The sequence below is a fragment of the Ursus americanus genome, chromosome 2 (genome assembly GCF_024610735.1).
Source record: "Ursus americanus isolate L20-20 chromosome 2, mUrsAme1.1.p, whole genome shotgun sequence".
Classification (NCBI taxonomy): Eukaryota; Metazoa; Chordata; class Mammalia; order Carnivora; family Ursidae; genus Ursus; species Ursus americanus.
Genome location: NC_142128.1, coordinates 99,739,205 through 99,753,956, shown reverse-complemented (window position 1 = coordinate 99,753,956; position 14,752 = coordinate 99,739,205). Strand labels below are relative to the sequence as shown.

At 41.8% G+C, this 14,752-nt stretch overlaps 1 protein-coding gene across 1 annotated transcript in view; it reads right to left on the bottom strand.

Annotated features, from left to right (window-relative positions):
- DNAH14 (dynein axonemal heavy chain 14) overlaps positions 1-14,752 on the bottom strand; it is a 300,961-nt gene that overhangs the window by 50,716 nt on the left and 235,493 nt on the right. Inside the window, exons 66-70 of the mRNA XM_087859257.1 lie at positions 11,117-11,347; positions 10,272-10,393; positions 8,259-8,503; positions 4,790-5,211; positions 4,524-4,713 (exon numbers count right to left, since the gene is read on the bottom strand). Of these exons, the coding sequence (XP_087715383.1) occupies positions 4,524-4,713; positions 4,790-5,211; positions 8,259-8,503; positions 10,272-10,393; positions 11,117-11,347 (1,210 nt within the window). The remainder of the gene's footprint in view (positions 1-4,523; positions 4,714-4,789; positions 5,212-8,258; positions 8,504-10,271; positions 10,394-11,116; positions 11,348-14,752) is intronic.

Below are 14,752 nucleotides of genomic sequence, written 5' to 3'. Positions count from 1 at the left end.
GGCGTGCACACAGTGGTCTGAGACCCTGCTTTCGATTCTTTTGCATACATACCCAGTGTGGTATTCTTAGACCACATGCTCGTTTCACCTTTAACTTTTTGAGGGGTCTCCATACTGTTTTCTGTAAGAGCTGTACCAGTTTATAGTCCCACCAACAGCGCACAAAGGCTCCGAAGCCCGCACACCCTCGCCAGCACTTTTTTATTTTCTGGGGTTTGTTGTTGTTGTTGTTTCTATGGTAGCAATCCTAATGGGTGTGAGATGATATCTCATTGTGGTCTTTTGATTTGCATTTCCTGATGATTAAGGATATTGACCATCTTTCCATGTGCTTGTTGGCCATCTGCATATCATCTTTAGAAAAATGTCTATTCAGGTCCTTGGCCCATTTTAAAATGAGGTTATTTGATTCTTGTTGTTGAGTGGTCGAATTTCTTTATATATTCTATACATTATCTCCTTATCAGATACATGATTTGAAATTATTTCTCCCATTCCATAGATTGCCTTTTTACTCTGTTGATTGTGTTATTTGATGTACAGAAGTTTTTAAGTTTGATGTTATTTCAATTGTCTATTTTTGCTTTTGTTGCCTGGGCACTGGTGACATATCAAAGAGATTACCAAGTCCGGAGTTATAAAACTTTTCCCTTCTCCTTTCTTCTCAGAGTTTTATAGTTTTAGGTCTTATGTTCAGATCCTGGATCCATTTTGAGTTTATTTTTGTATTTGGTATAAGGGTCCAATTTTGTTCTTTTGCATGTAGATACCCAGTTTTCCCAGCACCATTTGTGAAAGAGATTATCCTTTCCCCATTGAGTGCTCTTTCTACCCTCAGTGAAGATCATTTGACCATGTATGTGTTAATTTCTGGGCTCTCTGTTCCATTCCATTGGTCTATTTACCCGTCTTTATGCTAGTACCAGACCGTTTTCTTTATAATAGCTTTATAACATAGCTTGAAACCAAGATGTATGATGGCTCCAACTTTGTTCTTTTTCAAAATTGTTTTGGCTATTTGGAGTCCCTTGAGATTACATATGAATTTTAGGAAGAATTTTCCTATTCCTGCAAGAATTTCTATTGGGATTTTGTTAGTCATTGCATTGAATCTATAGATTGCTTTGGGTTAGTATGGACATCTTAACAGTATTAAGTCTGCCAATCCATGAACATGGGATGTCTTTCCATTTATTTGTGTTGTCTTCAATTTCTTTCAGCAATGTTTTGTAGTTTTCAGTATATGTGTTTTTCACCCTCCTTGGTTAGGCTTATTCCTAAGTGTTTTATTCCTTTTGCTGCTATTACAAATGAAATTGTTTTCTGAATTTCCTTTTCATATTATTTGTTGTTAATGTATAGAAATGACCCTGATGATGTATGTTGGTTTTGTATCTTGCAGCTTTGCTGTACTGGTTTACTAGCTCTAACAGTGTTTTCATGACTCTTTAGAGTTTTAAACATGTAAGATCATGTCATCTGTGAACAAAGATAGTTTTACTTCTTCCTTTCCAATTTGGAAACCTTTTATTTCTTTTTCTTGTCTAGTGCATTGGCTAGAACTTCCATGCTAAAAACAAGTGTTACGTAAGAGCAGGGGGTATCTTTGCCTTGCTCATGATCTTAGAGAAAAACTCAGAGTTCTACCACTGAGTAGGATGTTAGCTGTGGGTTTTTCACAAATGACTTTTATTGTGTGGTGGTAGTTTCCTTTTATTCCCAGTTTGTTGAGTATTCTCAATTACTAAAGAGTTGAATCTTACCAATCCTTTTTCTGCATCAGTTAAGATGGTCATGTGGTTTTGTCCTTCATTCTGTTAATGTGCTTATGACATTGATTGATTTCATTACATTGAAACAACTTTGTATTCCAGGAATAAGTTGCACTTGGTCATGGTGTATAATCCTTTTACTATGCTATTGAATTTGGTTTGCTGTATTTTGTGGAGAATTTTGACATCTATATTCATCAGAAATATCAGCCTGTAGCTTTCTTTTCTTGTAGAATCTTTGGCTTTGGTATCAGGGAAATGCTGAACAAGCTCAGAAGCGTTCCCTCTTCATCTTTTTTTTTTTTTTTTTGAAGAGTTTCAGGAAAATTTGTGTTTATTTTATTTTTTAATGTTTGGTAGAATTTTCCAGTGCAGCCGTCTGGCCCAGGCCTTTTCACTGCTGGGAGATTTCTGCTTACTGAATCAATCTCCTTATTAGTTATAAGTCTGTTCAAATTTTCTATTTCTCTATGATTCAGTCTGGGTAGATTATGCATTTCCATTTCTTCTAGGTTGTCCAGTTTGTTGGCATGTAATGGTTCATAGTGTCTCCTGTGATCCTTTTTATTTTTGTGGCATCAGTTTTAATGTTCCCGGGTTCATCTCTGATTTCAGATATTTGAGTCTTTTATTTTCTTGTTAATCTAGTTAAGAGTTTGTCAATTTTGTTGATATTTTCAGGAAGCCAGCTATTAGTTTTGCTGATTTTTCTATTTTTTTAATGCTCTATTTTATTTGTGCTCCACTTTTTACTGTCTCCTTCCTTCTGCTAGCTTTACGGTTAGTTCCCTCTTTTTTTTTTTTTTTTTTTTTTGCTAGTTCTTTGAGGTGTAGGGTTAGGTTGTTTGAGACCTGCTTTTTTAATGGATGCATTTATAGTTATAAATTTCTCTCGTCGTACTGTTTTTGCTGTATCCAAATAAGTTTTGTTATATTGCATCTTAATTTTTAATTTCTTTGATCCACTGGTTATTTAAGAGTATGTTGTTTAATATCCACATATTTTTGGATTTCTCATGTGATACTGATTTCTAGTTTCTAGTCAGAAAAGCTACTTTATATGTCAATCATTGTGCTTTCTGTTTAGCATAAGAAAAAACTGGAAACCCAATAGCTTGAGAGAATGGTTACATAAGTGTTGGTCCACTCGAAAATTGGAATGTTGCACAGACATTAAAAAATCTCAAGTATATTTATTGACACAGGCAGCTTTTTTGACATGTTATTAATTTGGAAAAAAGGAAGTCTGTATAGCCAAGTTACCTGAAAGAATACACATGAATACTCCAATATGAATATGAATATATGTAAAGAATATATACATGGAGGGAAACCAGTGGAAGGAAAACCCCAAAAATATTAATAGTGATAATCTCTAGACTGTGGAATTACAGAAGATTTATTTACTTCTTCTTGTGTATCTGTAGGTTGGAGTGGTTCAATAAACACGTACTGCTTGTATAATAAAAAAATGGAAGCTGTTATATTTTTGTTGTTTCTTAAAATACACTGGGGATGTTTTTAGGTTTCCAAGTGCAGCGGATGCCTGGTGGGCTGGCTGTTTTCCTGCGAGACCTCGTCTCCTGGTTGTAGGTGGGTGGTTCAGGAGTAGAGTCCTGCCAGAGGCTGCGGTGCTCAGACCCACCTTCCTGGAGACGCGGTGTCTGACCATGAGGCCCAGGGCCTGAGAACTGCCAGATGTAGGTTCGTCTCCTGTTGGTGCTCAGTTATTCACATTTTCCCTGCTGTTTTCTGAGATACCCCAGAATCCTTCTAAACATTTTTATTTTTATTTTGGTTTGAGATATTGAGTCATTGTTGTCTGTTTCTGGCAAGCCAAAGAATCTTAGTAAACTCACAAGAGCGTTTATTGACTCGACAATCGTTTACCAAACGTCTACTGTATGCCAGGCTTTGGTATAAATAAAAACAAACAAACAACAAAACAAAACTCTCCAAATGTCTGGTATCCTCCAGAGCAATTCTTTGGTATTTCCATTCTGACTTTAGTCTTTGCTAAAAGTCTCAGAACACATGACAAAGGCTACTTTAATCTACTACCTTTCCTCCCTCAGTGAGAATGTCAGACTACCTTTAGCTTTTCATTTCTTGTGACTTAAAATTATGACACAGCACAACAATGTCAATGTACTTCATGCTACTGAATTGGATGCTTAAAAATGGTGAAGAAGGTAAATTCTAGGTTATGTGTATCTTACCACAATTAAAAAAAATAAATATACCTAAAAATGTAGGTTATAGGAGGATTTGAACAGATCCCACACGTCGTGATTTCTGCCTATTCATTTTGCACAAGCATGGTTTTCGTGGTTCCAATTTTCCAGGAATTTTCCGAAGATACTGAGGGTGACTACAGTGAGGAGGGGTAACGTTTCACTCCAGGTGATATTTAATCAATGTGTGTGTGTGCGTGTGTGCTTGTGCGCACGTGTGCGTGTCCCTGAAGTCTAGCCTTGGGCATTCAGCTTTATAGATTAGGATTAGGATAACCATAGCAAATGCCATTCATTCATTCATTCATTCATTCATTCATTCATTACTGAGTAGCAATTATGTGCTCGACCTGTAAGGACACAGTGATGAATTAAACGTCACACCTGACCTCAAGCTGTTTTTAGTTTAACCCCAAAGAAGCACCGACTTGGAGCACGTTCAACATCTCGCCATGTTTTTCAGGGAAACATGTTTTTAAGGGCTTTTTACGGAACCCAGAGCAGTACCTTTACTTACTATTAAGTTTGGCCTGGGGCGTCACACCGTTCACGTTTGTCAGTGTGCCAGAATGTAGGAAGAGGTCCCATTCTTCACCCGGTAAGGACCCGAGGTCATCGCCTTCACCAGCATTATTTTGCATGATTGTGACGCAGAGCAGGAGGGAGAAGCTCAGTTTATGTTGGTCCAACAGAGCTGAAGAGACCACCTAGGGGGAAACGGAGCGTGAGGCCAGCCGCCTGGAGGAAATACTTACGCAAAAGTCACAGGCAAGGGTGTCTCACCTTGAAGATACGTCGTGTCAGCACATCGACTGAATTTTTAAGATGTGTCTCGGAGAGATTTTCCTCACTTCCTAGCTTCGGTTCTTTGGAGAGGTTTGTAACATCACGAGTTTTCTTCAGAGACATCTTGTCCCTTCCAGGGCTGGGCTCTTGCTGCGCTCTGCTCGCGGAGCCGACGGCCAGCAGGAACGCCTGGCGGAACCAGTCCAGGGAGAACCGGTACGAGCGGCTGAGGCGCGCCAGGCCGGCCACGAGGAAGTAGAGCCGGGCGCCCCGGGCGGCGACGGGCAGGTGGCTGTGGCGCGCCTCTTGGACCTTACTTTGCGCTTTTTCTGTGGCTTTGATGCGCTTTGAAATTTCATTTGAAGCCTTTTTGGATTTTCTTAAGATGTCTACGATTTCCTCATCATCTAACACACATTCTAAAAAGAAACAAAAAATGATTTTAAATAAAACCCACTTGCAATATTAAACGCAGTTCCTTCATTCTGAAATCTCTCCATAAGAGTTTGGTGGTTTTATGTGGCAGATGGGCGGCTAAATGAAGACAGGTCGTATTTCCGAATAGTTTGGTTAATAGCACACACGCCCCCCATCTCTTCTTTGTATTACTTTAGTAGGGTGGATGCTATTTTCATTATAAGCACATGATAAGTAGCCACTCTGTCATAAGGAATGACCCACCGTCCGCATAGACAAGGAGACAAAATTTCCGAAAAATAGCATGTGCACTCCGATATTTTCTATTTTAGTAAACAATAAAGTTGGTAATGACCAACTTTAATCCAACATGGATTTCTCATTCCATGAACAGGTTGCAACTTACCTCTTGAAAAAAAGCTCTGCTCTAGAAACAGAATAATTCTCTCCTTTTCAAATATTTAAGATGGTTCTCCTATTACCATTACAAACTCTACTATTTTATGCGCATTCCCATTTTCCTCAAGTGCTTTTGTTAGTGATACGATTTGCAGACTCCTCACTATCCTTGATGCTTACCCTAGACACATGTTAGTTTGAAAAGAGCCCTCTTAAAGTGTGGTAAAGGCAAAAGGAAATGTAGATACCATTAAATGTCCTGTAGCCCATTGCCAAATATTTGGGGCGGGCCGAGTATACGGTTCCTCCAGGAAGCTCCGACAGTCTTCACGTTAATGCCTTGCTAGAGGGAAAAACCGCCTTGTTTTGACAATAGCAAGGCCTCCCGTGTCCTGAGGGTCTTCTCGAGCATATGAAAGTCCTTTTGGAACTTTCCTTATCTTTACTTTCCGCAACCCCGAAGGTATCTAACCAGTTGCTCCTCACAATCCCAGGACAGCAGCTCTTTCTGCCCGCGGATCCTGTCCTTGTGATTTAATAAAACCACCATTCTGCACCAAGGACGTTTCAAGAATTCTTTCTTGGCCGTCGGCTCCGGACCCACCAAACCTCACCAAGAACATTTAAATATTACATCCGTATCAGGAACTAAACACAGCTTCATAATGATCATTGCAAGGAATTGTGGGATTGTTACATTCCATGACCTGGATCCCATATTCTGATTGATTTTAGCAAAGCTTTCTAAGTCACGTCGGGACCTCGGGTGTGGGCTATGTGAGTCCCCAAGCCCACCACACCGTTGCCCACAGGGAGTGGGCAACCACACTTTTACAAAGAGATAGTAAGGATGATCCATTTTACTAAAACTTGGAAAAGGGAGGGAAAATAGGTACCAAATTGAGGAATCTTTTTAGTTTTTTTCAAGAACAATTGTATTATAACTACTATTGGTAAAAGGTTAGTCTTTAAAAAATCCCTGACTCTCCCGTGAGGAACCACTGGTAGGGAATCAGCACCAAAGCATAACGCCAGCTTACAGTGTGATGGGGCTATCATCAACAACTTTCCTTTGTCTCATTAAGTCGATCTCTTGTCCTATTTAGGCAAAAGTTACAGCAAAACATGACATTTGTCATATAGTGGTTCCTAGAACAAGAGAGGCTATCCTCGCAAGTCCTATTAGGCCAACAGTCACCTCCTGTGTGTCACATCATCTCTGCGTGTCCCAGTTTTGCTCCCTGAGGAGTGATCAGCTGCTGATTCATTCCAACCCTCCCAGAGAAACAGATGTGACAACCTGGTCCACGCAACCTCATCCTAGTCTTGTCATGAACAGAAGCATGGCTTAGCCGTGTGTGACACAGAAATAGTGTATTAGGTGTAATTAAAGTAGGAAGGAATACAGTCCGATCCTTAATAGGGAGCTAAAGCAGCTGAGAGACTTTCAAGCCCCACTGAGTCACCAGTTAAGAGAGAACGGCAGTCCACCACTAGATGGAAAGTATCTGATCACGGATGAGTTAGGAGCTGTGATACTGTGACTTATAACAGGAAATACACAGGAGGTCTTCGTCCCCATCCCTGGCTTAGAGCTCTGAATACCCTGGGGATGAGAGGAATAAAGGCGACTTCTGTTATGTTAATGAGGTGACTGTAGTCTCCATCTAAGGATGGGGTGGTTGCCAGGACAGTGACCCCCAACAGATGGCTAGCACGGAAGCCCCGCCTCTGTCCCCCACACCTCAGCCCACGCATCTCTTTCACCTGGCTGTTCCAAGTTCATCCTTGCAGAAGAGACCAGTAATCCAGTGAGCAAACAGGTGTCCTGAGTTCTAGTCTGCCAGCGAACTGATCAAACCTCAAGAGGGGCTTTGCTGGAGCTTCTATCTGAAGCCTTCTGTGGGGAGGGACAGTCTCGTGGGACTGAAAGCTTAAGGCGAGGGTGAGTCTGATGCTGTCTCTGGGGCGATCGCGTCAGAATGGAGTTGAATTGTAGGACACCCACCCAGCATCCGAACGTTGTCATTAGCATGGGGGATCCCCATCCCGCATGTTGAAACTGGGTATCCAGAACCTTTTAGGAGCAGATAGGTCAGTGTGCCCCCAGGAACTGACAACGCTTTAGATATAGTGGTTTAGAAATTATATTGTAAAAATTTAAAGACTATGGTTTCTTAGATATTTCTTGTGTTGAAGAGGAAAATAATTTCTACTACTATTTTAATAAACATCATATTTTAATGGGACACATAGAAGTAAATTACTGAATTTTGTCCTGGTATATTTTAATTATTAATACTTGGGGAAAGCCTCATCTTTTGGTCTCTACAATCTAACTTGATCCATATGACGGATGTCAGATATATGATGGAGTGGTCTCCGTAATTTTTCTCATAACTTATGTGATTATCTCGTGGCCACTGTCATATAGTATAATGAGCTCCGGCAGAGGTAGGAACGTAGGGACATCAACATCCATAGTGTTTTAATTTTAGAAATAGGGCGTTTCACCCACACTAATCAGTTATCTGGTGGAAACGCACATCTGATATTTTTGGTACCAATTCAGAACGTAGCTCTTAGAGCTTTCATTCTGTCCTTCACAGAGGTACGCGAAGGTCTGACGTCACTGAAGACCCTCACTAACCTTGTGCGTTCCGTAGCACAGTCAGCGTTTTTTCCTCTAGTTCTTCAAGGGTCACAGCATCAAGGGAGATACTCTCCAGTAACTGGAAATGTTGCTTTTCTAAGTAAGGAACTTCGTGAGTTAAGATGGTAGACAGGAGCTGGTCCTGCAAACCCTGGAACGTCACTGTGAAGTTGACCATGGTAACACAGTTGCACACTGCGGGAGGAACCCGGGGGGTGTCTATTTCCGTAGACATGTATAACCTAAAGCACGAGAAACACGCCGGTTAGTCAGAGGGTCTGCAGAGGAAAAGAATGAAACAAATTTATTAAATAATAGAAAAAACATTTCTCCTAGAAGTAAACAAGGTTGATTTTTAGTGTTGCTCAGCCTGGTACAGAGAAGAGGCTCTCACTTTGTACCGTGTGAATACAGGTGCTATTTACTAAGAAACACTGCCACAGATGATGCCCCTACTGTATTCGGTGGGAGCATCGGGACAGAGGAAAGCAGTGCTAGCTAGCGGTAGCTCTGACCCGCTGTCAGATGATTGTCAGCACTGTGGTTTCTGCCCCGAGTGAGCGAGAGCCCGGTGGAGGGTGTGAGCAGAGGGAGGCCGACCTTCTCTAAAGGGACCACTCCGCAGGGGTGGGAGGTTTCGGGGGAGAAGGAAGCTGGGAGAGGGCTGCGCATGCGAGAGGTGGGGGAGGGGCCTGGAGTGGGGTGGGGGGGGGATAAGGGTCAAGAATGATTCTGGATCTTGTTTGGTGTCCCCAGCAACTCAACCCAGCAGGGACAGCTCCTGTTCCATTTTATAAAGGGTGGAACTGAGGCCCAGAGAGGTTCAGTAAGTCACTCACACCCCAATATGTAGCCGCACAGTGACAGAGTGGGGACCCGTGTGCAGTCTGCCTCCACAGGGGTGCCCCCCACCACCTCTTCAAACTCACAACCAAACATGGGCGCCAGGTGGGCAATTCGGCAAAACGTTCCTTCATTAGCCTCCCTAGAGCTGTTGCTCAATCAATAATATTCGGCGAGAAAGAAGGAACGGCGTCCTGCAGAACGCAGCGCCCCGGACAGGGTCTGTTACACAAAGAGGTTTCGAGTCCTTAAAGAATCCTGTTTGTTTAACCTAGAGCTTTTAAGAAGTATGAGACCCTTTTTTGAGTGACACCTATTAAATCCCTAGAATGTTCTGAGGATCATACTTTGCAATAAGGAGGGAGGCTGGGCGAGGGGAGTCCAGGCTGTACGAGCGCGGTGACGGGCAAGGCTGCAGAGCCCTGCCGGGGTGGGGGGGTGCGAGGACCCACCGACCACATGAGCACTCAGCGTGTTACCGCCCCTGTAAGGCAGGGGAGTGCACCTGCTGGGGACCAGTAAACCCACCTTCCCGCTCCCCCTTGCTGAGGACTCGCTCACGCAGTGAGCTGCCGATGGTGAAGTCATGGGCAGAGTGCACATTCCTGGCCACTCAAATGTCTTATTCCCTTGGGAATTATATTTTTGTGGTAATTAAACCAGACTCTATGGGGTGCTTTGTGGCAGGGGGAGTGGGGGTTGCATCCCGGAAGGTCCCTTGCTCCTGGGAACATGCATACAACATTTTTATCTGACCAAGCGGAATTTGTTCTCTTTTTGCTCTGGATATCCAATACGGATTTTGTTTTTTAAAGGAGCAGAAGCTTTTCTTGCTGAAATAAAATGTTAGGCAAACAGGTCCACTGGAATTCTTGTGGATCAAGTGGGGCCAGGCTTTGCACACCTTCTGGGGACTCCCCCTGGACCCACAGGGCTTATCAGGAACAGCATGGAAAATGCTGGTTTGGAAAGCTTGATAAATAAAAGTCAGTTCTCTATCCCGTGTACTAATGAGTGCAACCGGAAACGCAAACAAACAAAACATTCGAAATGCAATCTCACTTTTTCCTCCAGGAGAAGCTTCCCGGGACTGAAATACAGGCCTTCAATAATATTTGTCTTTAAAAATATAAACAGTTGACTCAATTTCACTGTGAGAGACTTTACCTAAATTTGGAATTGTATTCAATCTCAGAATCATGAATCCTTATGAAATATTGTCCTCTTTTCTGATAGATATCCTTCTTCAAAATTGCCTTCAAGCTTGGAGTTAATGTTTCAGGGAGATTCTGAAAAACCCAACAGACATAAATAAGAAGTTCATCTTATAACAAATAAATCAGTTGAAAAGACAGAGCATTTAAAAAATGTGTTTCTGGGGCGCCTGGGTGGCTCAGTCGGTTGAGTGTCTGACTCTTGAATTTCGGCGCAGGTCATGATCTCAGGGTCATGAGATCGAGCCCCGCAGTGGGCTCTGCACTCAGTGGGAAGTCTGCTTGAGATTCTCTTTCTCTTTACCTTTGCTGCTCCCCACCCCCCGACTCTTTCTTGTCTCTAAGAAAAATAAAAAGTAAATCTTGTTAGTATTTGGACACCAAAGAAAGCCTGATCGGAGAGAACTGAACACTGAAAAGTCACTGTATTTATTATTTTGTTTATTTATTATTTTTTAAAAAAGATTTTATGTATTTTGAGAGAGAGAGAGAGGAGAGCATGCATGTGCAAGGGGGGAGAGGGGCAGAGGGAGAGGGAAAGAGAGACTCTCCAAGGAGACACCCTGCTGAGCGTGGAGCCCAACGCAGGGCTCGATCCCATGACCCCGAGATCATGACTTGAGCCGAAATCAAGAGTTGGATGCTCAACCGACTGAGCCACCCAGATGCCCCTCTTTATATATATTTTCCCCTGACAAAGTTACCTGTAACTCAGAGCTTTTAGTTTCTGTGCTCGGGGCACACAGTATCTATGGCAGCTGCACGGAATCAGGGAGTGAGGCTGTTCTGCCCTAATACCTGCAAGAGGACGCTGCCTCCCGTTTTCATAGCATTTTCGATGGTCTGGATGTAACTGCTGTCCTCGATGGACAGCTCCTGCAGCCGGGACCCTTCCATCTGCCGGATCCAGTTGTGCGCCTGCTTGTGTGGGTCAATCAGCAGTGGCCACTGCAGGCCGTTCTTGATCAGGATGGCGTTCTCGGTTGAGTACTGACCAAGGGGGAGCCCCTGAGAATGCCATCGGCTGATCTGGAACGAGAGCACTGGTACTTAACGGTTTCATACACTCATTCACGTCTTTAGTATCCTGTAAGATCTCAGTGGATCCTACAGGATCACTGCCTTTAAGAAAAATCAAATACTCTTTGAAAGGACTAAGGAGATGAACAATTTAAAACATTGGGATATGAAATTTTGGGTAATATGAGTAATTATTCCATAATTGACACTTTTCTGTTCATCAGGAAGGACGAATGCCCATCACAACAAAGATGCTATGGGAGACAGGCAAGAATTTTAAGAGAGGGTTCCTGTTCCCAAGGATCTTGGACTTGAATGCACATATGAAACATGCAAGAACACAGAATTATACAGAGGTGATCACAGCTACTCTGTTGCACACCCACCACCTGCCAAGAACACACGTACATTATCTAGTTAAATTGCGACAACAACCCTCATTTCTCGGAAGGAGGAACTGGGGTCTGCCTGTGGTCATACTGTCAGAGGAAGAGGCAGACCGAGGGTTTGACTCAGATGCTGACTGCAAGACTGATAAACTTCTCATCCTTACGGAGTCTCTGCCTGCGGCTCTGACTTCACGGCAGTCCCAGCAGGCTGGGAGGAAAAGCCAAGAAGGCTCATGGAGGTCAGAGAAGGAACAGGACACCGGGACGGTCCAGTGAAAGGCAGCAGGGCGTCCCCGGAGAAGCCAAGGATACTTTTCAGTTTAAAGGAAAGAAGAAGTATTTTGTGTAAGCCTGTGAAGAACTGCATTCTCTTGAATCTACACAAGAGGGAACCAGAGAGGGGATGAAGAATCCTGAAACCCACAAGTAGCTGAGTAGCTCCCTTTGCATCTGATTACAGGTGCAGGAAAGCCAAGGTCAGCGAGGGGAGAGAAACAAACTTCCTACCCAAGAGGTTCTATTTTAAAAAACCAATCTTTCCCCTGACTTCCATGCTTTTCCGTATTGTTTTACCCAAGTATGTGTTCCTATCTCATTTCATTTTGCTAATTTTGGAACTTTAGATAAAGGCAATCTTCAAGTATCCCCTTTTCTGTCTGACCTCGTCTGTGTTGTTTTATAACTGTATTTATTCATTCTCACTGCGGTATTTATGAACACACCTAGATTTATTTATCCATTCTACTGGTGAGGGAACTTAGAGTGTTTCTCAACTTTTGGGTTATTATGAATAATGCTACAATGAACATTCTTTTATATTCTTCTGATTAACATATATATATATATATATATATATATATATATATATATATATATATATATATACACACATTTTTTATGGGTAAACAGCTAGGAATGTTGGGTCATGGTGTGTGTGTGTGTGTGTGTGTGTGTGTGTGTGTGTGTGTGTTGTGTGTGTGTTTTAAGTAGGCTCCACGCCCAGCATGGACCCCAACGTGGGGCTTGAACTCACGACCCTGAGATCAAGACCTGAGCTGAGATCAAGTGTCGGATGCTTAACTGAATGAGCCACCCAGGCGCCCCAGGGAGGTGTATTTTTAATACTTGTAGCTGAAGTCAGTTTTCTAAGATGATGTTAGCATTTTATATTCTCACCAGCAGTGTATGAGAATTTCTATTATTCCCTATCCATGCTAATTCTTAATATTATTAGTCTTTCAAATGTTAGTCCCTTTGGCTGATGTTGGCTGATGTGTTGTGATATCTCATTTTAGATTTAACTTTCATTCCCTAATGAATAATGAGGTTAAGCACCTTTCAAATGTTTATTGGTGATTTTGTGAGCTGCCTGTTCAAGGTTCTTACCCATTTATTTACTAGCTTGTATGTCTTTTGCTACTGATTGGCAGAACTTTTTATTACAAATATTCTCTTCTATTCATTGACTTCTCTTTATATCCTCTGAGTGTGGTATCTTTTGAAGAATAAAAGGTCTAAATTTTAATGTAATTCATTTAATGTTTTCCTTTATGGTTAGTGCCGCTTAAAAAATCTTTTCTTAGGGTCATGAACATATTCTCCTAAATTATGCTTTACTAACTTGCCTTCCACAGTTAGGTCCACAATTCAATTGCAATTGAACTTTTATATATGGTGTGAGGTAATGATCAATTTTTTTTTTTTTTTTACTTATGGATATTCAATCACCCAGCCCTACTTATTGAAAAGACTACCCATTCCTTACTGCACTGCAGTATCAGCTTTGTCATAAATCAGATGTCCACGTACGTGTGGGTCTGTTTCTGGGCTCTCTGTTCTGTTCCATTGGTAGTGGTGTTTGTCCTGCACTGGGACACACATGGATAAATAATTCCCCTGTCCTAAATAAATGTCCTAAGTGTTGATATTTGATACAGCAAGTCCTTCCACCTTGTTCTTCATCAATAATATCTTAGACACGTTGGCTCTCTGCCTTCTAACTTTCAGAATCAGTTTCTCAGGTAAGATACACACATACGTGCTCCCCTACCTGCAGGAATGCTGATAGGGATTACCCTGGATCTACAGATCCATTTGGGAAGAACTGGCAGCTTCAGGATACTGAGTCTTTCCATTCGTGAACATGGCATAACTCTTCACTTACTTAGTTTTCTTAAAATTTATCACTTTATCCCAATAATATTTTATAGTTTTGTTCCTGTAAATTTTATACAACTTCTGATGGATTCATTTTGATGCTATGATAAATGGTATCTACAAACATTGTGCACCCTGCTTGTGCTGGTGTAGAGAAATACAATCAATTTTTGTATATTAACTTTAATTCCAGAAACTTTGAGAAACATTATTAAACTTCTATGAATTCTCATGATATGTCTACAGATCCTCTTGGATTTTCTAGGTATATATCTGCAAGAATTTCTATTTCTTGTTTTTTTTCTTCTTTTCCAATCCTAGTATCTTTTACTAGCCTTACTGCATGTCTAGGATCTCTGCTAGGGTGTTAGACACGGTGGAGATGGTGGATATCCCTTTGTCATGTTTCTAGTCTCAAAGGAAAAACGTTGAGCAATGCTTCATTTTTTCACTTCTGATTTCTTCTCTGACTTGTGGTTAGTTTGGGAGTATATGTCCTAATTTCCAGAAATATGGGGATTTTCAAAGAAACTTTTATTCTCTGACTTGTGGCTTCATTGCCTTATTGTGACAGATAACATGCTCTGTGATTTCAGTCCTTTGACATCTGTTGAAACTTCTGGGGGGGGGGCTGGTGATCTGGTCAGTGTTGGCACTGTTCTACAGGTGCTTGCACAGAATGTGAGCTTCAGCTGTAGGCCACAGTGTCCTGGGTGTGCCTAGTACGTCCGTTTGTGGATTATATTGGTCAAATCTTCTCTATCCTTACTGAGTTTTGTGTTCTTTTTCTATGTGTTATAGGAAGAAGTGTGTTAGATCTTTCACTATGATTGTAGATTTGTCCATTTTTATCTGTAGTTCTTTTAAT